General features: G+C 41.1%; 1 protein-coding gene across 1 annotated transcript in view; it reads left to right on the plus strand.

Moving 5' to 3' along the window:
* Positions 1 to 293: 293 nt before the first annotated feature.
* The window catches only part of gramd1bb (GRAM domain containing 1Bb), a 131627-nt gene continuing 104794 nt past the window's right edge, over positions 294 to 27126 (plus strand). The window contains exon 1 of the mRNA XM_051656079.1: positions 294 to 787. Within this exon, the coding sequence (XP_051512039.1) occupies positions 390 to 787 (398 nt within the window). The 5' untranslated portion in view covers positions 294 to 389. The remainder of the gene's footprint in view (positions 788 to 27126) is intronic.

Genomic DNA, 27126 nt, shown 5'->3' on the forward strand with positions numbered 1-27126 from the left:
TCCTAAAGCCATTTGGATCGACCCAACACCTCCATTTCCTATCAATTGCCGGTAGCTGGGCAGATTTTTTTTTTTTTTCACTGACATTCAGTTACAGCCACTGGAAGACTCTCAAAGCACTGCAGACACTTCAGATCGACCTAACGCCTCCAATTCTGTAGAATGTAGCTAGGTAGTTTCTTTGCTTTAACATTCAGATATAGCCTTTGGAAGACTCTTGCAACCTTAAAGACCTTTCAGATTAACCTAACACCCCCATTTCCTCTTGACTCTTTAACCCAGACAGCTTGCCAGTTAGCTTCCCAACTTCTCTGGTGCCTCTTTCTAGTAGTGAGGTAACTGTAGCGGCTCCGCTTAGCATCTTAAGTGAGCTTAAGTGAGCTTAGATCATGACGGACACCCTTCGGCTGCCATCCCTCCAGGTGCATGTCCCTCGGGATGAGCCCAGCCACGGAGATGAGGAGGGTGGCAGTGGAGGTCATGACAGCCATGTCTGGTCATGCTCTTCCACCCCTACCCTGCGACGCCGGCGGTTTAAGATGAGACGGATGAAAAAGTTGCCCAGCGAGCGGGAGCGTATAGAAAATGGGTTACTACGGCACCCTGGATCATGCTCAGCTTCCAAAGAATACCTTCAGCTTCCCTCCATTGAGATCACGCCGTCCAGTGATGAGGATGCGGCATGGTCTAACAGCTCCACCCCAAGCGCCTCACCCCGCCGAAAACGCTTCCTGCTTCGCAAGTGGTTAAAGGTCCGAGAGAAGAAGGAGCAAGGCAGTGAAAGCAGGTTGGTGTTTCAGACATGAGGCTCAAGAGATATAAACATATGAAATCTCCAATAACTTTAGGAGTTTCTCTTGAGAAAATACTGCCAAAAGTGGATATTTCAGGTTAAGATCATGTTAAGAACAGAAATCTTTAGGCTAATCAACACAAATTTTAATAAATGTGTGACCAAGATGAATGTTATGTGGTTATAAATGTAATGTTGATCATTGCAAGGAGGTCTGAACTTCCCTGCAAAGCCAAAATGTAGTTACTACACTCAGGTCTGACTGATATCAGGTCTCTTAAACAATTATCTGTCCTGTGACAGATGAGTTTGGCTCAACAATATTAAGATTCAGAGTGAGAGTGAGACTATTTTACAATCCACATTTGGCTGCTCAATCAAAAAAGCTTCAAAGCCATTTTTCTCAGTTTCAGTGTTGATGGGGTTACTGTGTTTTTGCTTTGTAGCAGGGCTTGGTTAAAATATTGATTTCAATTCTTAAATCCCAAGATCAAAGCTATTAAATCACTTCTCACTCTCAGTGTTGCGCTGCTTTGTATTATTCACACTATAATGTGTTTATGTATCGTACAATACATATGGTATTGTGTAGTGGGTGTCGTATCATACGATACATTATGATACAGTATTTTTTACACCCTTAAAAAAATTACTATTACAATTTTAAAATAATGTTCAGAACTTCTTAAACTACTTCAAAGAGTTCTCATCAAAATAGTCTCCACGTGCAGCAATGACAGCTTTGCAGATCCTTGGCATTCTAGCTGTCAGTTTGTCCAGATACTCAGGTGACATTTCACAGTCTAGCTGAACCCACAAAAGCTCAATGGAGTTAAGCTCCATAACACTCTTTTCCAATTATCTGTTGTCCAATGTCTGTGTTTCTTTGCACACTCTAACCTTTTATTTTTACGTTTCAAAAGTGGCTTTTTCTTTGCAATTCTTCCCATAAGGCTTGCACCCCTGAGTCTTCTATTTACTGTTGTACATGAAACTAGTGTTGAGTGGATAGAATTCAATGAAGCTGTCAGCTGAGGACATGTGAGGCGTCTATTTCTCAAACTAGAGACTTTAATGTACTTATCCTCTTGTTTAGTTGTACATCTGGCCTTCCACATCTCTTTCTGTCCTTGTTAGAGCCAGTTGTCCTTTGTCTGTGAAGACTGTAGTGTACACCTTTGTATGAGATCTTCAGTTTTTTGGCAATTTCAAGCATTGTATAGCCTTCATTCCTCAAAACAATGATTGACTGATGAGTTTCTAGAGAAAGCTGTTTCTTTTTGCCATTTTTTACCTAATATTGACATTAAGACATGCAAGTCTATTGCATACTCTGGCAACTCAAAAACAAACTCAAATACAATGTTACGCTTCATTTAACAATCCAAATAGCTTTCAGCAGTGTTTGATATAATGGCAAGTGATTTTCTATTACCAAATTAGCAATTTAGCATGGTTACTCAAGGATAAGGTGTTGGAGTGATGGCTGATGGAAATGGGGCCTGTCTAGGTTTGATCAAAATTACCTTTTTTCGAATAGTGATGGTGCTGTTTTTACATCGGTAATGTCCTGACTGTACTTTGTGATCAGTTGAATACCACTTGGATTAATTTCAGTAAAAATTTCCTTCCGAAACACCAAAATCTGTACATTATTCCAAACTTTTGGCCACCAGTGTATATATATATATATGTAATGAGTCACCCAAGTTGAGATCCAAGTGCAGATTTTAATAACAATAAACATAGTAATTCAGACAGGCAGGGGTAAATCACCAGCAGCAGTAATATCAAAGGCAGTCCAGAGGGGTATTCAATAAACAGGCAAGAGATCGGGGCAGGCGGCAGACAATCACAGGTTATATCCAGATAAAACTAGGCAGTAATAGTAAGCTGGCAGCAACGGATCAAAGACAGGGTAAACAGTCATGGATAATACACAGGTAATTCAACAAACTAAGAAAATGCTCAGAAACGTCAGCCTGGGGCAAAACAAGACTTCGCACTGACAGCCAGTGAGAGTGAGACTTAAATAGCTGAGTGAATTGGAAACAGGTGAACAGGTAATCATTGATAGGTACGGGGATGATGGGAAATGGAGTCCAGAGAGTTAAAGTCAAACCCCAGGTGATGGAGCCCTCTGGTGGTGAGCGGGAGGAATAACAAAGGTGGGATTCATGACAATTTATATATAAAAGCTTGTACCCTTGTGAAATGAATTTAATAAAATCTGGAAATCTATATCAATACCCAGCCCTTCTTTAGGGCAGTGCAGTCTGCATTTGCAACCAAGACAGAACGGCTACCTATAGATTTGGATCTGTGTGTTAGTTACATAGAATTGTTAAGATTATTTCATATAATCTGGGAGTATTTGTCACTGAATGTGAATTTCCTTCACTCACTATGTGAAAGGAATGTAAGCAAACCTTTTATTCAGTCTTGTAGACAGCATTGCAACAGACTATTTTAAAATGCATATGTGGCATACAACAAATGTAGAACTGCCCCTGGTTTTAGACATCACCAGGAAACAGGCAAGCAATCCTTGACAGTCTTTGACTGCATGAATACTGAACTAGCCAGCAAATGACTCTAGCAACAACTGCGATTGGAAAAGATAGGGGAGTAGCAAAATTATGGGCTAGTCTCTGCCATGCTAGTTGCTTTTTGAGAGTAATATGTGGCATAAGGTTGAATAGCCATGAAAACAGGTAATAAAACAATATTTGTTTGCCATTGATGATTTGCATCATTTTGCATCATGTTCCCATTGTGAGCTATGTACCAACACCAAAGATTGCTCAATTCCAGGTATAGGGTTAACCAGGAAGGTAACGCCATTATGTCCATGAGCAAAGCACTCATTTCCAGGGTTTTCTGGCACTCTGTGTTTCAGGTTGCTTTGAAATGGAACTTCTAAATGGGAAACAATACATGTTTACAAGAGAGCCCCAATGTAGTTTAGTGGTTGGAATTTAATTGTATGGTTCATTTGAAACAATACATGGTAAATAAATTGGATTACAAGTCTGTGTTGTCTATGATGAAGATGTCCTGTTGAAGGACGATTTCAAAACAGGTTTTAAGAGAGAATGTAAGGGAGAATGTGAGAGAGACTAAAGAATAGAGAAAGTGTATGTTGGGTAGAGGTTGAAAACGTCTCGGATACGAACGTAACCTTGGTTCCCTGAGAGGGAACGAGACGTTGCATAATGACGCAGTTGGGACTATGTCAGTGGTCTCACGTGGTCTGTAGCCTCTATACTATGTATAGAGTATGGCCAGCCATGTTTCGTTCCCTCTCAGGGAACCAAGGTCACGTTCGTAACCGAGACGTTCACTTTTAAAGGGAAAATTGGCACCTTAAATGATGCCAATGCTAATAACAGGACCGCCTTTTGCACGTACGATATAACCGGTGTGATTACACTAAACTGGGCCCAGACGCGTACGATCAAACTGGTTGCTGTTTACCAGCAAAAGAGGGACTGAAGCAGTACTCATAATGAACCAGCTGCTCAAATAGTCTTTTCAACATCAGAATATCTTTATTTTTATAAGTTACAAATATTCAAACAATCGCTAAATAAAAGTATAAAGCCGTTACCGTCGGAGTGCACTGTTTTGATGCAGCGCTGCGGCCATGTTTTCTGATGTTAAACAATCAATATACAAACTATTCAGTCCACTCGTGCCTTCTCCCATTCCATCCGTCACTCATTCTAACCACTTCCAGGGCTGGAAATGTGGAAGGGCTAGGTTTTTAGAACATTTTATGCTCCTCCTTTTGTATGCTTATGTGATGAGACGAACTCTGAATCCCATCTTGCATTGCAACGAAAATACGATGGTGCACATAGCCAGCAAGAGCGATCGCATCTTATCTATCATAATCTAACATTATATACATCTAAAAACCACATTATATGTTTGATAATATATAATTTTACATTCAGTGCACTTGCTGAGATATAATCTGTCCTCCAGTGCATCTGCAGTGAAGTGTAAGGTAAGATTTTTTTTTTAAATTACAGCTTGCATTAAAGAACTCATGCTGGAAGATCCGTCAGTGCAGGAGAAACTCACGTGCGAAAAGGTTAAGAGTCAGAAATTTATCAGATACTGATGTTAAAGGCTCAAACGGAGCAGCCACGAGCGACTGTAACACCATAGATAAATCCTTTAAAGGGACGCGGATGGGACGAAAATGTCTAAGCCTGCATACTCAATAGAAACTCTGTTCACCAGCACATGCTCAGCCACTATAGTGGCCACATAAACTTTAAGCATTGCTGGGGTAACCCCGGCCCAAAAATGCTCTTGGAAAAAATCCAGCACTGAACCAACTGGGCAGTGTATTGAATCCTCACTCCATGCTCTGCACCAAGAGGTGAAAATACGCCATTTAAATGTATATAACCTTCTCGTTGACGGAGCTCTAGCATTTAAGATGGTATCAACCACAGCGGGGGATAAACAATCATTCAAAAGAAGGCCCCGTTGAGGGGCCAAACCCACAATATCCATAACTCGGGATGAGGGTGCCAAATGCTGCTCCGTGCCTGAGACGACATGTCCATTCTGACTGGAATCTCCCAAGGCATTCTCTCCAGGAGAGAGACCAGAGTCGAAAACCACACTTGAGATGGCCAAAACGGCAGCACTAACACAAGCCAAACATGATCCTCCCGAATCCTCTGCAGAAATGAGTGCAGTAGGTTGATCGGTGGAAACACGTAAATACACTCTGTCAGCCACTGATGCACAGCGCATCGATGCCCATTGGTGCCGGGGGAGAGAGAGAAAACCAGAGGGACAGTGTGACATCTCGCTTGACGTAAACAGGACCACTTCCGCTCTGCCGAACCTCGTCCAGATTTGTTCCCCAATCTGTGGGTGTAGTGTCCATTCTCCTGGCATCAAAACCTGTCTCGACAGGAGATCCGCCCCCACATTCAACCAGCTCAGAACATGTACTGCTTGTAGAGACAGCACATTGTCCCGTGCCCACAGCATAATGTGACGAGAGCACATCCCTCCCTGATGGTTGATGTGAGCCACCACCGTCCTGTTTTCTGACCGGATGAGGACATGACTGCCTCGAATTTCAGGAAGGAAGAACCTCAATGCCAACAGCACTGTTAGCATTTCCAGACAGTTTATGTGCTAATTCAGCTGCTGACCCATCCATACTCCTTGAGCAGGATGGTTCTCGTACACAGCACCCCAACCCTCAGAGGTGGCGTCTGTCGGTATCACCTTGCGGCGACACACCTTTCCCAATGTAACGTCCATCCACAGAATGCGGTTACGTTTCCATGGTAACAGAGCTTGGTAGCACCCACATGTCACTCTGAAGGGACAAAACACATGCCTCAGTGGTTGAAGTCCCTTTATGGAGTTTAGATGTTTTTGCCAACATAAAGGACTCACATGCAACATGACCAGGGGAATGACAGCGGATGCCGCAATCATAAGCCCCAGTAGCCTGTGAAATGTCCCCGCAGGGAGAACGTGTCCCACTTTGTACATTGCTAGACACTGGCCTAATGACAGAACACGAGCTGGAGACAGGTGCGCTTGCACTGCTTGCAAGTCTAGCTTCACCTCTAGAAACAGCATCTGTTGCCTCTGCAACAAAATGCTCTTGTCTAGGTTGACCTGCAGCCCTAGACTGCTCAAGCGAACCTGAGAAAACGCCTATGTTTCTGCGTAATTTGAATGTGGAAATAAGTGTCCTTCAAATCTATTGTCACAAACTAGTCCCCTGGCTGCACCTGTGACATTATTTGCTTGAGCGTCAGCATTCTGAACCTGCATTTCATTAGATGGAAATTCGAACACCTCAGAGCCAGAATGGAACGTAAGCTGCCGTCTTTTTTCGGGACAAGGAAATAATGGCTGTAAAAACCGCATTCTTTCTGCATAGGGGGGACTTATTCTATTGCCCCTTTTTGCAAGAGGGAGTGAATTTCCCAAATAAAAAATGGAGCTTCCTGAACAGGAACCTCTGTTGAAAGAACTCAGCTGAACATTGAACATAAAATGAGCCTGGTAGGCTTGCAAGACTGCTACTGTGTGCAAACCTGACACCGCCTGGCCCGAAGCCAAGTAAGCTTTATTCAACAACGTTGAAGTCATCCTGCAAGGCTTCAAGGGAAGGGTAGACCTCAATTTCCATGTGGTCACTGAGAATTGGGAAAGATGAGTCACCAGCATCTCTTCCACCGCCGGGACCGCAGTATATCCATGCTCAGCAGCACGTCATACATACGCAAAATACGAGGATGATTGATTCATAATCCTGGCCAAGTGAGGTTGAAAAGCAGAATGAAACTGCGGCCTAACCAAAACCCAAAAGGATGTGAACCTTGTGCCAAGCATCTTGATGTTCATCAAATCACACTGCAGGCAGTCCGAGCCCTCCAGCGCGACCTCCACGTGGTGAAAGCCCAGACAGCTCACACACTTGTCTTGGGAATCCTCGCTGACGATGAACCGCATACATGGAGGTAAGCACTACCTAAAAGACATCCTGTGCTGTCACTCAAAAGGGAGAATATGTATATACAGGTGCATCTCAATAAATTAGAATGTCGTGGAAAAGTTCATTTGTTTCAGTAATTCAACTCAAATTGTGAAACTCGTGTATTAAATAAATTCAATGCACACAGACTGAAGTAGTTTAAGTCTTTGGTTCTTTTAATTGTGATGATTTTGGCTCACATTTAACAAAAACCCACCAATTCACTATCTCAAAAAATTAGAATACATCATAAGACCAATAAAAAAAAAATTTTTAGTGAATTGTTGGCCTTCTGGAAAGTATGTTCATTTACTGTATATGTACTCAATACTTGGTAGGGGCTCCTTTTGCTTTAATTACTAACTCAATTTGGCGTGGCATAGAGGTGATCAGTTTGTGGCACTGCCGAGGTGGTATGGAAGCCCAGGTTTCTTTGACAGTGGCCTTCAGCTCATCTGCATTTTTTGGTCTCTTGTTTCTCATTTTCCTCTTGACAATACCCCATAGATTCTCTATGGGGTTCAGGTCTGGTGAGTTTGCTGGCCAGTCAAGCACACCAACACCATGGTCATTTAACCAACTTTTGGTGCTTTTGGCAGTGTGGGCAGGTGCCAAATCCTGCTGGAAAATGAAATCAGCATCTTTAAAAAGCTGGTCAGCAGAAGGAAGCATGAAGTGCTCCAAAATTTCTTGGTAAACGGGTGCAGTGACTTTGGTTTTCAAAAAACACAATGGACCAACACCAGCAGATGACATTGCACCCCAAATCATCACAGACTGTGGAAACTTAACACTGGACTTCAAGCAACTTGGGCTATGAGCTTCTCCACCCTTCCTCCAGACTCTAGGACCTTGGTTTCCAAATGAAATACAAAACTTGCTCTCATCTGAAAAGAAGACTTTGGACCACTGGGCAACAGTCCAGTTCTTCTTCTCCTTAGCCCAGGTAAGACGCCTCTGACGTTGTCTGTGGTTCAGGAGTGGCTTAACAAGAGGAATACGACAACTGTAGCCAAATTCCTTGACACGTCTGTGTGTGGTGGCTCTTGATGCCTTGACCCCAGCCTCAGTCCATTCCTTGTGAAGTTCACCCAAATTCTTGAATCGATTTTGCTTGACAATCCTCATAAGTCTGCGGTTCTCTCGGTTGTTGTTCATCTTTTTCTTCCACACTTTTTCCTTCCACTCAACTTTCTGTTAACATGCTTGGATACAGCACTCTGTGAACAGCCAGCTTCTTTGGCAATGAATGTTTGTGGCTTACCCTCCTTGTGAAGGGTGTCAATGATTGTCTTCTGGACAACTGTCAGATCAGCAGTCTTCCCCATGATTGTGTAGCCTAGTGAACCAAACTGAGAGACCATTTTGAAGGCTCAGGAAACCTTTGCAGGTGTTTTGAGTTGATTAGCTGATTGGCATGTCACCATATTCTAATTTTTTGAGATAGTGAATTGGTGGGTTTTTGTTAAATGTGAGCTAAAATCATCACAATTAAAAGAACCAAAGACTTAAACTACTTCAGTCTGTGTGCATTGAATTTATTTAATACACGAGTTTCACAATTTGAGTTGAATTACTGAAATAAATGAACTTTTCCATGACATTCTAATTTATTGAGATGCACCTGTAATCCTCGCTTCGATGTGAGTCACTAGTAAAAAAAAAACACGGGCTTAGACTAATTGTGCCCTGATGAAAAAAACTGGCGAGATGGCGCGAAGCGCTCGCCTATAAAGAGCCTGTGACGTGGCTCCCTATGAGCGTCGCTTAAGCACCATTTACCAATAAATTGTTGTGATTGTATACAGGCTTCAGACCACGTGAGACCACTGACGTAGACCCAATTGCATCATTACGCAACGTCGAAGTTTCCTTCGAAAGGGAACAGCATTATTGTTGGTGTTTTCAGAAGTTTACAGTACTCAGTATAGCTTTACTCTTATGTGAGTGAACTCTTTGCAAAGCAAAGAGGTCACACTCAGTTTTACAAACTTTTTCAAATTAAATTATTTGTCTCATTCTTACTGATCATTTGAATTTTTTTGTCTTTTAGTCTTTATTATTTTAAAATACTGCTTCGTTGTTTCAGAAATGCTACTGACACATTTAACGGTATTTATATAAAAGTCACCCAATCTACCATCCATACCATGTTGTTAGGCCTTGTCACACCACTCTTTTTTCTTTTTTCTTTTAGTTAAAGAAAGTTGTCAAAGTTCAGGCTAAGGTCACCGGACAAACCAGCAAGTTAGGTTGTGCTTAAATAATAGAACAGAGAAACACAGGAGTCAGCAAGAAAGAACTAATAGACTGAAGCAAACCACATCAACAAAACCAAAAGTCTGTATTTCAATTCATGATTTAAATATGAGATTTTCCCAGAATCAGGTTTTTCTTATGGTAAAAGACTTACTGTACAAATTAAATATTATCATAAAACCATATAATATTTGTTTTTGTTAATAAGGTAAGTATTATCAATGTTTTAAAAGGGTTTTAGATGGGACATAGATGCTAATCTCACCAAAGAATATTTTGTGTCATGAATGGAACTGAAAAGATGCACAGTTATGTAACAAGTTAAATGCTTGAATTTAATCTCTTCTCTCAATGATTAATTAAGCAAAATGAAAATGATTAATCATAGAGCATTTTAGGGGCAATGCCAGCCAATAAAGAGGAAGAGCAAGAGAGAGGTTGAGTATAATTAATCATATCTGAATCGTATCTCATCTTTCATTGATCATAGCACACACTCTTTGCTTTTGATCTACAGAAAGAAGCGATCTAGGAAAATCACACTTTTTCATTTTTTTTTCAAGTGTTAAATCCTTCTCAAAAACAGTCAAAATAATAGGTATATCTTGTTTATGTTAGTTGCTCTTCTGTCCATATGTTGTGGTTTTTTCATTCCTTTATAAAGGTGCCATTTTAAGCATATGCAATATTACTCATAATTCTTTGTATCAGCATCAAGGTTTACTTTTTTGCTAGATATGTTTATTAAATCTGTTTGCAAAGCATTGAACACAAAGCATTTTCTGCACATTAAATAAACATCGTTTTTCTCTCCAGGTTGCATAATGGAGCTACAGACCCACATATGTAGCTTTGGCATTGTCAGCTAATTTAATGCAACATGTTAAGGCCTGGTTTACACTTTGAAATTTGAGTTTTATGGATTTTACTCCATATTTCTTAGCTTCGAAGTCATTTATATGCTTGTGTACTCCTAAAAGTTAACAAAATTAACTTATCACAAATAAACGCATTCAAAATGGACAGTCTTTCTCTTCCCCATAAAACGAATCAAAAAACTTCTGCTTACTCATCTTGCTTCACGGGTTTATCCAGATTTTTGCACAATAAATGCTCTCTATAATGAGAATACTTCTCCCCCAATACAACCTAGATAATTTAAATTGCAAGTAGCAAATCATGTTCATGACTATTCTTCCACTATTCAAACAAGTGGTGAATTTGTTAAGGAGGTTAATGTTGAACATAGGAGGCAGATTAATAGTTAAACAGGTTTTGGTGTATGCTGATACCTTCCTCTGTGAAGTGTCAGCAGTACCTAAGGAAACTCAGTACTTAGAGGCTGCCATGATCCCAAAAAAGACTACTTTCAATATTCGTCCAGCAGAAAGGTGGGAATAAATGCTAAATAAACTCTTGAGCAGCACTTTGGTTTTGAAGCATATTTTCAAGTTTTGATTCATCATTAACTCTAGCTTACTTGAAGCTTTAGATGTTTTTGCTATACATTGTGCAGAAAATAACCTTTTAAAGTAGAGATTCCACTTAGCATTTATTTGCATTTTCAGCAACCCATTATCGGTACACCAGTAGTGTTATTTCAACATGACAGTCTTTTTGAGCTTTTCATATTACACTTGCTTTCCTTGTTTTTGCCTGGGCATTCTATTCTATGCGAGTCTCGGTTTAGTATGGTTTCTTATCTCTGGTTGTGTATGTGGCGTCTGGCAGTGCTCACTACTGTCTGGAGTGTGAAGGGTCCGCTCGTGCTGCTGAGATGCATCCAGACCTTTTGCAGTCTGCCTTGCTCTGATAAGAGCTCCTGGTGCTATTTTAAGACATGGGAAATTTATAAGTGTGCACCTATCAGCTGAGAGACAATGCTGTTAATATTTCAAATATAAGCTTGTTTTCTTTGCTGGAGGGGAGTAAGTGTAAAGTTGTTCTCAGAGGCACTTAATTCAGGGATAGAGTTTGCAAGAAAGGTACTGCAACCAAGTTTACTGATTGGTCTACTGGTTTGCTGATTGTTTGCTCTGATTGGACAAGCTCGATCATATGATCACATGCACTTTAAAGTTTGATTTTAGTCAGACTAAAACAATAATTTGTCTTTTGAAAAATGTTATGTATATGCTTATGTCTGACTGATATCCTACAAGTCTGATTTTTGCCTCGGTGTTGTGTGCATACTCCGAAAGACAGGTGATTCGCAAAGTGTATTCAACACTTCCACAACTGACGTCCTTACTTCAAATAAACAATTGCACATTGTGTCATATATACTTGGACAGACAAATGAAGACTGTTGCTCAACTACACAAAGGTTATGGCTATGGGATGTGCAAATGTGTGGTTAATCAGATGCTTACCAAAACAGAACGGTTGACTGGTTTCTTGAAAACTGTCTGCCTCATTTGATTGGATGAGCTGGTTTGTGCTAAAATTTGTGCATATTTTTGGTTAATCAAATGCTTGTTCTAAATACTGTGGAGCACTGCAGTACAGTTTCATTTTCTCCATACAGAAATAAATGTTTAACAATAATGCATATACCTTTCAAAACAGATTCACCATGTGCTCAGAGGCTGCTAATCATATGCCTCTGTAGAAGCCATGAGTCAGTATGATTTTAACTGTTTTTAAAAAAAAAAAATATATTATTGTTTTTTAATTTAACAAAATAATTTGTATCCCCTTTTCTCCCAATTTGAAATGCCCAATTCCCAGTACTTAGTAGGTCCTTGTGGTGGCACAGTTGCTCACCTCAATCCGTGTGGTGGAGGACAAGTCTCAGTTGCATCCATTTCTGAGATAGTCAATCCATGCATCTTATCACATGGCTCAATGTGCATGACACCACAGAGACTCTGCATGTGGAGGCTCATGCTACTCTCTGCGATCCAAGCACAATTTACTATGTGCCCCATTGGGAGTGAGAGCCACTAATCATGACCACGAGGAGGTTTCACCATGTGACTCTACCCTCCCTAGCAACTGGGCCAATTTGGTTGCTTTGAAGACCTGGCTGGAGTCACTCAGCACACCCTGTATTTGAACTCATGACTCCAGGGTTGGAAGTCAGCATCAATACTCACTGAGCTACCCCTTTAACTATGTTTTTAAAATGCTGTATTTATTTGCCAAATTCCAGGTGAAGTACTTTCTAGTACAATCCTGAAGTAAAATCCATAAATCAGAGAAGTCAGCAATCTTGCTTAACAGCAGTTAATTAAATTTAATTAACTGCATTAACCCGTGTTATAATTTTACCTGCTAGTCTGTGGTAGACTAAAATAGAGTGGTTCATTGAAACCCTGCTCATGAGCATAATGAAATACACATGTGCTCATTCTGTTGATATTATTATTCTGTATGTGATATGCCTTTAAAATTACAGAGGATGGTGTGGAGTAGAAAAACTCATGTGGACTGATAGCTCAGTGGAAGTATGGTTGGATCTAGTGTAAAAGGTTGCAAGTTCAAATCCTTGCTTCTTATCTTATTGTTTGTTTGTACATGTAGAAAATTAAAATGCAACCAGCAGACGAACGATATGCCTTTATTGCATAAATACACATTTGACCACATATAAATAGTAACATTTGATATTGCTGTAGTTAATTTCGACATTCAAAACAAATGCAGACATTACATTGCATGGTTTTTATTTGCTTTTCATTCTATTCTGCACTATGGCTGGTACTGACTCTGTGTCCTATAAGATTATTGTTGGTCATTTGGTTTTATACTGCATATAATTTATACATTAACTCTTAATTTGTCGCCATAATTGTGTTTCAAAAAGTAAAACCATATCTGGTACAGTTGCATAGGGCGGCAGCGTTCATGATTACATGATAAAGTTTGATTCAACTATCAAAAAGTTATGGACACACTGATTTTACGCCCCAAGCCACTGCAGATATACTTACAGTTCAGTTTGTTAGAGTGTAATATTCACTCCAAAAATGATCAATGTTATCTACTTTTTGGGCAACATCAAATAGCAAATATTAACTGCTAATAAAATACTATGACAGATAAATAATATCAAAACATTTAACCTACAGTTTTGAACTCCATAGCATTTCTGGTTATTACATTTAGCGTAAAATTCAAACGCATGTATTGAGACAAATATTATACAAATAATGAGGTCACAATACTTCTAACCTAATTCATTTAATGGAAATTTTCATTTTCATTTGATGCTTCCCTGAAGAATGATTTTGTTCACTTTCTTAAGTTTTTATTGCCGGGAGAATATAACATACATTGATATACATATAAATTAAATAATTCACATTTGATAATCCTGTTTAAAAATTGAAAATATGGGCCAGCCTATCGGCACATTAAAAGAAAGCACAGGGTTAGAGTCTTGACAGTTTTTGGAATTTACAATGATTTTGAATATTCTGCCTAATGATGCTCACTCATAACGTCTGCGTATAGGCATAAAAAACTCACATGATAAACTCAAATGATAATTCTCTCTAAATAAATGTGAATTCATAAAATGCAAACGAATAAGTCTCTAATGCGTGGGTGTCCTCGTGAATGTTGTGTCAGAGGGTGAAGGGAGACAAGGGACCCAAACGCAGAGATAACAGCTCAAAAGGGGCAGTGGTGGCTCAGTGGTTAAGGCTCTAGGTTATTGATCAGAAGGTTGGGGGTTCAAGCCTCAGCACTGACAAGATTCCACTGTTGGGCCCTTGAGCAAGGCTCTTGACCCTATCTGCTCCAGGGGCACTGTATCATGGCTGACCATGCACTCTGAACCCAGCTTAGCTGGGATATGTGAAAAAAAAGAATTTCATTGTATATGTGCAAATGTGTGATAAGTAAATATAATTATAAAGGATTTATTAAACACAAAGGTTTTCAAAGAATGAGGGCAGGTGCCCTGATGCTGGATGCAGAGTCAAAGCAAGCCGCTCAATGGGCTAAGGGAAGAGTGTATTTGTAGGATGGGTGTGTACATTGTGGAATCTGAAGAGAGTCCATTGAAGCTGGTGTGGTGCGAAGCAAAGCCCAGAAGATATTCTCCACTGAGATGTGGGCAGGGACTGAGGAATCCTCCTCCACAGGAATTGGGCAACAGGAATGGTGATGGTGGTGGCAAACGGGAAGGTAACCACACCTCTATAGACAGGCAACCAATAGAGACATGAGCAAGCTCCAACTACGCAAGAGAGCACAGTTAGAATTTGACAGCAAATAATAAACTGCCAAAGAAAGAGGGGAAACACAAGGAATAAGTAGGGGGTACAGTCAGAGTGAAGCAGGTAGAATGGGTGAGTAAATCATCGCTATGATCAGCATCTCCCCAAGAACAATCAGCATTCCCATGGAAACACTGATCATGCGTGCCAGCTCCACCTGTGAGACATGAGGTAGAGAGAAAAGCAAACAACAGTAACAAATTTTTCTGGGGGTGAAAACCAGAGGACAAACTCACTGTAGCCCCCAGCTGTTGACAGAACTCTGCCCAAAAATGTGACACAAACTGGGGGCCTCTGTCGGAAACCACATAGAACGGGAGGCCATGAATTCAGAAGACACGATTAATGGCCTTTACCGCTGTCTCCCTCACTGAGGGTAATTTGGGGAGGGGAATAAAATGAGCTGCCTTCGAGAACCAGTACACTACAGTCAAAACGACTGTGTTGCCATAGGAGGGGGAGACCAGTAACAAAATCCATGGCTATGTGCGACCAGGGTCTCGAAGGAACTGACAGCGGTTGGAGAAGCCTGGCTGGGAGGTTACAATAGGTCTTATTAGTCACGCAAATAGGGCAAGCGGCAATGAACTGACAAACATCCTGTGCAAGCGATGGCCACCAGAAATGCTGTCTAATGAGTGTTTGGGTACGAGTAGCTCCCGGGTGGCAGGCAACATTAGACGAGTGACCCCACTGAAGGACGTGCGTTCTAACTGATTGCAGAACAAACAGTTTTCCTACTGGGCAGGTGGCAGGGGCGCGGTGTTTCATAGCGCTGTGCGGACTTTAGCCTCCACCTCCCAGGATACCATGCCCACCACTCGAGGAGCGGGGAGGATAGTATCCACCGGTCGGTGGAGGTCTTGATTATGAAACATCGAGATAAGGAATGAGGCTTGACTTTCTTGGAGCCCGGGTGATATGAGAGGGTGAAATCAAAATGAGTAAAGTACAATGCCCAGCGAGCCTGCCTACAAATAAGACATTTGGTGTTATGGATGTACTCTAGGTTCTTGTGATCAGTTCAAACCACGAAAGGTATCCCCGAACCCTCTAACCAATGAAGCCACTAGCCCAAGGCCAACCGGACAGCCAGTAATTCCTGGTTACCTACGTCATAATTCCATTTTGCTGGAATCATTCAGTGCAAAAAGAACTCAAAGGGATGCATCTTTTCATCCGAGGGAGAGTGCTGTAAGAGGACCGCTCCAACACCGATCTCGGAAGCATCCACCTCCACCACGAACTGACTTGCGGGGTCGGGGGTAATTAAAATGGGTGCGGTGGAAAACCGCTCCTAGCAAACTAGGCTTCAGCCCGCAGAGATCAGCTAAAGTGAGAGTGTGTGGAGGTGAGATCCATCAGGGGTGCAGCGAGTTATAATTTCTAATAAACCTCCGATAAAAATTGGCAAACCCCAGAAACCTCTGCAATGCCTTACGGGAATCTGGGGTTGGCCACTCGGAGACTGATTTCACCCTGGCCGGGTCCATATGTATTCCCTCGGACGAAACAATGAACCCCAAAAACGAAACCGACTGTGCATGAAAAGCGCACTTCTCCACCTTGACAAACAGCAGATTTTCCAACAGCCACTGAAGCACCTGCCTGACGTGCCGCACCTGGTCCTGCACATTCTGGGAGAAGATTAGAATATCATCAAGATAAACAAAAACAAAACGATCGACCATGTCTCTAAGCACATCATTCACGAGCCCCTGGAAGACAGTTGACCAATCCGAAAGGCAAGACCAAATATTCAAAGTGCCCTCTATGGGTGTTAAATGCCGTCTTCCACTCATCCCCCTTCCTGATACGGACCAGGTGACAAGTGCTGCGTAGGTCCACATTCTAAAAGACGGACACCCCCTGAAAGAGTTTGAAGGCAAAGGATAACAATTCTTCACTGTGACGTCATTCAGCCCCCGATAACCTATGGAGGGTCTAAGCGAGCCGTCCTTCTTCTCCACGAAGAAGAACCCTGCCCCTGCGGACGATGAAGAAGGGCAGATGAGAGCGGCTGCTAAAGAGTCATTTATATACCTGTTCATGGCCTCCCTCTTGGTAGCCAAGAGTGAATACAGCCTTCCTCGAGGAGGAGAGGAGCCAGGAAGCATTTCAATAGCACAGTCATACAGGAGATGAGGAGGAAGGGTCATAGCGTGGGACCGGCTGAACACCGCCCTCAAGTCGTGGTACGCCAGCGGTACTCCGGACAAATCCGCCTGCTCATACTGCAACAAAACACAAGACTGGACAGGGGAGACAGCAGAGTTAAGACAATGTGAGGAACAAAAAGAGCTACAGGCAAGGACAAATGTTGTTTTCCCAATCTATGTGTGGTTGTGCGTTACCAACCAGGGATGTCCCAGCACAACTGGGGTCGAAGGGAACTGGATGAGAAAGAAGGACAACTGTTCAGAGTGGTTACTGGAGTCAAAGGTGACAGGCTTAGTTGAATGTGTGATGACTGACGGGGCATGCCACTAAGCGTGTGGGCGGTGAGGGACTCATCCAATCGGACCTTGGGGAGCTGCCATTTGGAAGCCAAGTGTGTGTCAATGAAGTTTCCTTCGGCACCGGAATCCACCAAGGCCGAAATAACATGACTGTCCATTCCATTCTGCAGCTGGGCTGGGAGCAGTGTGTGATGTCTGGGGGCTTTGTCCAAGGGTGTCATGCTCGCCAGTAACCCCTAACTACTGACGAGCGTTGTCTTTTAACGTTATCTTTAAAGAGACGAGGTGGCCCGATCGGCCACAGGTGAAGCACATGCACTTTTGAAGCTGTCGCTGCCTTTACTTACATGACACCGGAAGTCTACCCACCTGCATGGGTTCAAAGTCGGGGTGAGAGTCAGGCAATCTGGTAAGAGGCGTGGGTTGTGAGTGAAGACTAACTGCCCGAGAGGTCGAAGAATGGCGTCGCTGATGATCACGTCGCTGATCGACTCGGATGGCAAGGTCCACCAAATAGTCGAATCAAAGGGGGAGGTCCAAAGAGTAAATCTCGTCCTGGATAATGTCTGAAAATCTTCTCAAGAACAGGTCCCACATGCCGTGATCGTTCCATTCGCTGGAAGCAGCCAGGATGCGAAACACTATCGCATAATTGACTACATATCGATTAACCTGGGACAGTCCTGATAGAATCCTCCCAGCCTCTCGACCTTGAGCTGCTCGGTCAAAAACTCAGCAAAGTTCTGAGGAGATAGCTTCATAGGAGGAGCAGCACGGATGTCAGTTATCCCACATTGCCGTTCCCCATTCACCAGCCCTCCCGGAGGGGAGCGTGACGAGACACGCAATCTTTATCGTGTCTGAAGAAAACATGGAGGGCTGCAAGGAGAAGAACAGTGAGCATCGCAAGAGAAAAGCTCTAACAGATCCCTCACCTGAAAATGGAGCTGGAGGAAGGATGCGTGCCTTTGGTCACCATGGTGCGTAAGAAGCTGCCAGCGGAGATGGGGGTGTGTCCTGCATAGGACTAGGATTGAATGGAGGGCGGAGCTGCTGGACCATTGCAGTGAGTTCCGCGAGCTGTGAAGCCATCATTTCCAAAGTGCGATTAAAGTCTTGTTGTCGTCCAAGCAGAGCTCCTTGTTATGAAAGGGCGGAGCGAAGAGATGAATCCGTGAGAGCTGGGTCCGTGTGTGGCCAGTTTATTCTGTCAGAGGGTGAGGGGAGTCAAGGGACCCAAACACAGAGGTGATGGTTCAAAAGGATTTATTAAACACAAAAGTTCTCAAAGAATGAGGTCAGGCGCACCCGGCGCCAGCAGCAGAGGGCAGAGTCAACCTACTTGATGATTTTTTTTTTCCCATACAATTTAACTCTCTGGGGTCTGAGGGTGTTTTGGGCCCTGGAGAAGTTTTGACATGCCTTGACATTTGTGCTCTTTTCAGTTGCTTAAAATCATATTAATAGCTAAAGTCTGATAACACTGTATTCAGCACAAACTGGGCAACAATAATATGTGAACAACATGTATGTACATGTTTGTATTTTTGAGAAAATAACTTTATGCGTGGTTTTTGAAAAAAACAAACATTTTAAGTCACTGAAATAAGGCCATATAACACATACTAAACATTTGTTCACAAGACTTTTGAGAACTAGATCTTGTAGCCTAGAGTTTTTGCTACAAAAATGATGCGAAAACCATCCTGATCACTCATTCATGCAAAACAATATAGTCATTTAACTTCTGTAAGACACTTTTAGTGTTAGAAAGGCCATATGCGAGGAGGTGTGGATGATCATGAATATTGATGTGATTCACACCTGAGGAGACAAAGACCCCTCCCCTGAGAGAGAATGAATGTGAGGAGACTTAATGATTGAATGTATTGTTTGTAGCTTATTCACAAAATCAAGTTTAAGTTAAAAGAAGTAATCCGATGATACATTTTCTTTACATAAAGACTTGATTTAAAAACTTTAGACCTATACTACTGTTTAAAAGTTTTAGATCTGTAAGATATTTTAACGTTTTTAAAAGAAGTCTCTTCTGCTCACCAAGGCTGCATTTATTTGATCCAAAATACAGCAAAAACAGTGATATTGTGAAATATTTTTACAATTTAAAATAACTTTTCTATTTGAATATATTGTAAAATGCAATTTATTCCTGTGATCAAAGCTGAATTTTCAGCATCATTTACTGCAGTCTTCAGTGTCACACAGTCCTTCAGAAATCATTCTAATATGCTGATTTTCAAATATGGGCATATTTACAGCACATTTTACACATTTACACCCAAACAGATATTTGCAAGCACAAGCTTCGTTGATGATAATGAGGCAGCATAAACACTAGTTAAAATATAATCTAAACATTCATATTATTTTTATATCATATTACATATCATATTTATATCATACAGCATACAATTTAAATACCTGCTTTAGCCAAAACAACATTTAAATGTAACTAAAACTTGCCTATTAGGACATATTTCAAATTTCAATACTTTGAAGTAAAATATGTACGTTTATATAAAATAGCATGTCAACTAATGTTCGTAAAACTAAATGACTTACTCATCCGAAATTGTATCCTCGGCTGGATCAAGTCGCTCTTCAAAATGCAAACGTTCCTCGTCGGATTCCCGCTCTTCTTCTGAGGAAAATGTGAACTCATCATCACTATCCAGGAGCTTCCTCACCTGTATAGCTTGCCATCTTCCAAATGCGCAGAAAAGTGAATGAACTTGATGCATTTTAAGGTGTTGTTGGGGGCATTTACCATTTGCAATGATCGCCTCAGTACATTACCGTATTAATAGCGCGCTCTGCTGGTGGGTGGGATCACATTAGCGATAATTAGCTGAGCCAGGAGAAACTGTACAGCGCTTTGTTACATACAGATTACATTGCATGAGAATATTTGTTTTAAATTTGAAATGTTTTATTTAAAAGTAGACATTTCAAGCTTTCTTTAGACATATGTTTCATGTTTGTCTGATAAGTATTCGCAGAGTTTCAGTTCAGTTTTGTTACGTGTTTCAGAAAGATGCTCGCGGAGACAGAGACGGCTGAAAGCGCACCCTGTTTATTTTCTTTATTTTATAAAAGCACAAGGTTTTGTTGTTATTGTGACTGTACACAAATAAAAGTAGACCCTTTATAGTCTCTAATGATGTCTTACACTTATCTGTATGCCCAAAAATGACTTGAGTATTTTAAGTTGTTTCCACTTTTATAAGGAAAAAAATCCAGCAGGACGCGCCGGCGCGTCCATCGACCCCATAGGGTAAAATCAAGGCGATCCAAAACTTTCAAGCTCCAAAAAGGACATAAAGGCAGATTAAAGGTAATCTGTACGACTCGAGTGGTTTAATCCATGTCTTCTGAAATGATACAATCACGTTGGGTGAGAAACAGACCAATCTTTAAGTCCTCATTCACTGTACATTTTGATATCCACATTCTCTTTGGCATATTCATGAGAGAAGCTCATTCACACACTTCTGTATGCAGAGCGCTGTACACAAACCTGACAACGTTTTGCCAGATGTCAAGATTTATAGTGTATTGTATGTATGTAATATAGATTACTTTTATGCTGCCTTTATGTCCTTTTTGGAGCTTGAACATTTTGGAACCCATTGACTTTTAATATATTAAATTTCACACTTAGGAGTTTTATCTTGTAAATGTTGTTACTGATTCAAATATGTCGAATTCTTCATGGGATGACTACTTCAGATATTAAGTACATTTTTTTTTCTTTTTTTTTTTCTGATATTTAAGCACTTTTTGCTTTGAAACTAATTTCATCAGTTCACCAGAACTGGCTGGTTTGGTTCAAGGCTTTGGTTCAGGGATTTTTTATTTATTTATTTTTTTAATATGCATATGGAGGAAATTCAGTAAAAAATACTTCCCCCTGCCTCATTTAATTGGACAAGCCTGTTTGTACAAGATAGCTTGTGCATATTTTTTGCTAATGCAGGCTCATTTTGGCAAGGCTTTGAAAGAGAGCCAAACAGGCAACTGTCATGAATGAATCAGTAGTGTTCTAGGTCATTTCAAGCCTCCATCTACTCCAGTTAGCAGGGAAGTTATACATAAATGCACATGCAGAGAAAACTCTAGACTCCTCACATTTACATTTACATTTATTCATTTGGCAGACGCTTTTATCCAAAGCGACAAAAGAGGAACACATAAGCAAATCATCTTAAGGAGACAGTGGTATGAAAAGTGCCATATTACAAAGTTTCACTAGCATCAGAATAGCATTCAAAACAGATTAATGTGCAACAAGGACATTTTTTTTGTTTGTTTGTTTATTTATTTATTTTATTTTTATTTTTTTGTGACTGGTTAAGTGCTCATGGAAAAGATGTGTTTTTAGCTGTTTTTTGAAGACAGAAAGTGAGTCAGCTTCATGGATGGAGTTGGGAAAGTCATTCCACCAACGTGGTATGATGAAGCCGAAAGTCCGGTAAAGTGTTTTGGTGCCTCTTTGTGTTGGTACAACAAGGCGACGTTCTTTAGATGACTGCAGGCTTCTAGTGGCCGCATAGCTCTGCAGAAATGATTTTAGGTATGCTGGAGCAGACCCAGTGACTGTTTTGTATGCCAGTATCAGAGCCTTGAACTTGATACGTGCATCAACCGGCAGCCAGCGAAGAGAGACAAGGAGTGGTGTAACATGCGCTCTCTTTAGTTGATTAAAGACCAGACGTGCTGCTGCATTCTGGATCATTTGTAGGGGTCTAATTGCACATGCAGGGAGGCCTGCAATGAGATCATTACAGTAGTCCAGTCTAGTTATGACAAGTGAGTGAACAAGAAGTTGTGTGGCATGTTCAGAGAGGAAGGGTCTTCCTGATATTGTAGAGTGTAAATCTACATGATCTTGCTGCCTTTGAGATGTGGTCTGTGAAATTTAGTTTGTTATTGATGGTTACCCCTAGATTTCTGACTGTTTTGGTAGGTGTTACTGTAGTTGCACCCAGCTGCACGGTGATGTTGTGTTCAACAGCAGGGTTGGCTAGAAAGACAAGGAGCTCAGTCTTGGCTGGGTTAAGTTGCAGGTGGTGTTCCTTCATCCAGGCCGAGATGTCTGCCAGGTAGGCAGAGATTCGAGCAGTCACTGTGGTGTCGTTGGGCTGGAAAGACAAATAGAGTTGCGTGTCATCAGTGTAGCAGTGGTAAGAGAAACCATGTGCCTGAATGATGGGTCCCAGTGATGTTGTGTATATAGAGAAGAGAAGCGGCCCAAGCACTGAGCCCTGAGGTACTCCAGTAAGTAGCTGATGTGTTGGACCTCATGTATTCAGGCCTGACACAGTCGTAAAACCTAACTGAGGCCCACACACTCCGTCATAAATCTTACTGATAAAAACCACGCCAAAATCAAACAAAGGGAGTCCAAAACAGACTACAAATCCCATGAAGCCTTGCTCACTAAAGGATCGAACTCTCAACTCCTATTGGATGAGGCACACAACAGAACGGCCCTCAACCATGACATCATCGGGAGTAGAAATAATTCTGAGATGCTTCCGGGCATTGCTTTCAGCAACTTTGCTTACTCTAACGGATCTGAAGGAGACCGCTGAGCAATCTGCATCTTCATCTGTTTGCCTGCAGAAGTGAAGAGAAAAGATTTCTCTTCCTTCTTCAATCAAGTCGACATCGCTGATTTTTCCGCCAGCTCACCGAGAATCAGCAGCCGTACCACCCGCCGACAAAGCGAGGAAATGGCCTCCCGTCATCACCCGAGCCTCGAGGAACCGAGTCGGAGTTAAAGGACAGATGAACACACATTCATCTGCGTCCTCATACGATTCAAGTAAGAGGTTTACGTCTGGGCAGAGATAGAATATTATAGTGTGTTATTCTTGTGTATCAAGGTTATTGCTTGTACAGTATACAGACCACCGATTCCGCTCATTGCTTCTAATAATACTCAAGGTACTACTGTAATGTACTGTTATCACGAATGAGATCTGCTGTGTTGTAGTCCAACCACATTGGACTGTTGTGTATTTCCACCATCGCAGGTGAGACCGGCAAACTGAGTTTATCCATTAAAGAACCAAAGACCACGGGACGGTTTACGAGCCGTCCACCGTGTCTCTGAGTGATAAACTAACAGCTGCTTTCTCTCCCATGATCGCGAAACCGGTTTTGGTGCCACCACTTTACTCTATCTCTCTCTCGTACTAACCACACACACACACACGCGACCCCTCACAAACATCTCGCACACACTTTTGGCTAGTAGATAACTTTGTGATAAAGCTCAGCTTTGTCCCTAAGTAATCGTACAAGTGGAGACACGCGGTAAACGGGCAGATGCCATTGACCGGTTTCTCTCCGCCCACATTCGTGACCATATTCTCTGGCCGGAAATCTCACGTGACGTACTCTCCACGAGAGTCACGTCCGCCATTTTGTGCATGTCCCTCCTTACACACACACACACACACACACACACACACACACACACACACTTCTCTCTCACACACACACACACACACCTTCCTCTCATGTGTTATAGGATTATTTTGGTTACCATATCTAATCATGTCACTGTTTAGTTTGTAGTTGTAAGTCAGAAGTTTATTGACTGCATTGTATTGATTATTATTTGATATTACTGCATAAATAAACTTTGTTATATTTCAAAGAGAAGTGTTTTGGTTTGTTTTGCATACACCTGTGTCAAATGCTGACAGAGGATGTCAGTGCTCGGATTCAAGCCTTCATTGTTTCTTTCCAAAGTTTGATATTCTTCGGATGTCGATTTTCCTAAGAGAACAATCTAATATTGAGACTGTTATACTATCTGGTTATTAGTCCCTGATTCCAGGGTGGTGCCCTGGTGATATTAATCCTTATTAATATTCTTTTGATTTTTGATAATTGATAATTATCTTTGATGATTTTTGAATTTGAAGGATCAATAAGCTAGTGTTAATTTTAATCAGTGTTTCATCGATGTTAATAATTAATGATCATCTTTGCTAATTGTTGATTTAAAGGATTAAAAAAGCTAACATTGATTCTCATCAATGTTCTACTGATTTTAATAATTAATATATATCTTTGATAATTATTAATTTTGCTAATAACAAAACCCGCTCCTGAATGTGGCGCACTACATTTAATGGTGCGCCGTGTGAGGTTTTAATGAGTTAGATTCTATTATTTAATTTAAATATTAATTAATAACTAACAAAATAATTATTAATTATTTCTGATAGTAACACTGATCTAAACAACCAGTAGAACCTACACTTGGACACCTCACCTCTCCAGGCTACCTTGAAGGACCTACCTGAGAGATAGGAATTAAACCAGTCAAGCATAGTTCCTGTGATACCCAGCGAAGAGAGGGTGGAGAGTAAGATCTGATGGTTGACTGTGTTGAAGGCTGCAGAAAGGTCCAGTAGAATCAGGACGAAGGATCTGGATTCAGCTTTCACCTGTCTCAGCGACTCAGTGACAAGACAGCAGGTTTGACAGGGTGAGGTGCTGAGAATGTATTGCTGATGGTTGTAACCTTATTAGTAAAAAATGTGGCAAAGACATCTGCTGTCAGTGATGTGTCAGGTGGTGGAGGGGGAGGACAGAGAAGTGTGTTGAATGTTCTAAACAAGCTGCGAGTGTCTGTGGTGCTGTTGAACTTGTTCTGGTAGTAGGAAGTTTTTGCAGATTTAACGTTATCTGAAAAAGTGGCAAGCAGAGACTGATACTTACCTAGATCTGCTGGATCTTTAGATTTCCACCATCTCCTCTCAGCTTCCCTGAGGTCAGTCCGATGTTCACAAAGGACATCAGAGAGCCAGGGGATGGGTGGTGTAGTACGTGCTGGCCTTGAGGAGAGAGGACAGATGTTGTCTAGACAGGTTGTTAAAGTAGAGCTTAGTGTGTCTGTGGCAATGTTTACATCAAGGGTGGAAAATACATTTTGTGTTGGAAGAGAGGTAGAGACAGCAGTGGAAAGGTGAGAGGGTGAAAGAGAATGGAGGTTACAGTGAAAGGAAACCAAAGGTGGAGTCTGTTTTAATGTAGATGGGAGAGTCATGTTGAATTGAACAAAGTATTGATCAGAGACATGTAAAGGAGTAACAATATTATTTGAGTTGGTACAGTTACGTGTAAAAATTAGGTCCAGCTGGTTGCCCTCAGGCACATGCATAAAAACACACTGATACAGAGGCTTAAACTGCAGCTTTAAAGCAAACAAGAATAGCATTGGTCAGATGCTGACAAACCAACTGACCATAAATGAGAAATTTGTCTGCATAGTTTAAACTGCAGATGTGAGCTTTCCTTGTTAGTGTGTAGTCACCAGTACAGGCAAATACCTGCATGCACCTGAGCGTGTCACCCAACAATAAGTCCCTGGAGCTGATGGAATGAGGATATCCAGCAGGTGGAAAACTGTGATTTGTGTAGTTTACACAAGAATAAAACATTGAATAACACTTTATTGCAACAATATCCATGTTACACATATTCTACAGTACATTTAAAAACAAGCTTTGCTAAGGCAACTGTCACTGTTACGATTACTCGTACTTAAGGTTAGTTGTTTGTTTCAAACCTGTATCCCTAAGTGTTCAATTCAGAAATGTAAGTAATCCTGCACCATTTGTGCACCATCATGAATGATACCTCTTATAATATGACTTGTTTAAGAGAGGAGTGACTTAGGCAATCAGGCTTAGATTTTCACCTTAGTCATTTCTAAGGATAACATAATAACATGCTAAAAACTTTTCAGAACACCTTAGCAACTGCATAGCGATGTCCTGACAACCACACACAACACCCTAGCAATCATGTTAATGATTTTTGCATGGATGAGCACCACTTCACATTTTCTGAAAAAAATATTTTTTTTTACAAATCAAGTTATTTGTTACAGTCCCGTTTGGTGCTGCTAGTGACACAGAAATGACACCCTTCACTATTAATGTATGTATTAGCATCATTAATGCAATGTAATGCAAAGTTTGAGCAGCATTTCTGCTTGCTCCAAAAATCTCTGTGTTTGCTGTCTTTTTCAAATCTCAGTAATACTGACCCACCGATTCACCCCATATTTTAGCACAAATCGTTTTCCTGCAATTATGAAATTGGTCAGTTTAATTTGAAATCAATCAGTGAATAGAGAACAGGAAGTAATATCCAGACAGTTATGCGATAAAGACTAAAGAACAGATGAGCTGTGATGTTTTATAGTTTGCAGTACTTAAATACAGTGACAGAGGTTACTGCTTTAGCCATATTATATTATGTTGTAGTGTTTCTTGCTTTAAATCAAAAGCAGTCACCATCTTTAATGTAAATTAGTATTTGTGCACTTACATGTGAAAATTAATCTGAATTGCTTTCATTTTAACACTCGTGTTTAAGTCCATTCAGAAGCCTTAATAAAGCACTGATTTTGTAACAGTGCTGTAAGGGAGTACTACTGTTTTTTTTTTGTTTTGTTTTTTTTTTTAATACTATGAAAGTGTCATCGAGTACAATTAACCCCACACATATGGTCCTGGAGAAATCATTGGATGATTTGATTCTGTGCTGTTAGTCGTGCCTGAGTCTGATTGTGCCCTCTTGTGGCAAAATCATAGGGGCACATTTTCCAAAGAGAAAATAACACATGCAACTGAATGTTACTCTTAAAGTAACCATAAACTTATATAATTATTGCACCATGTCTCTAGGGATTATGCAGGTTTTTACAAATTTGATTCTTTGCAGTTTGCAGATATTGACCAGATGCAGTTACACAGATATGTGTGTTGCGTTGCAATGGCACACTGATTGACAGATCTCTTTCATTGA

The sequence above is a fragment of the Myxocyprinus asiaticus genome, chromosome 26, assembly GCF_019703515.2.
Source record: "Myxocyprinus asiaticus isolate MX2 ecotype Aquarium Trade chromosome 26, UBuf_Myxa_2, whole genome shotgun sequence".
NCBI classification, from domain to species: Eukaryota; Metazoa; Chordata; class Actinopteri; order Cypriniformes; family Catostomidae; genus Myxocyprinus; species Myxocyprinus asiaticus.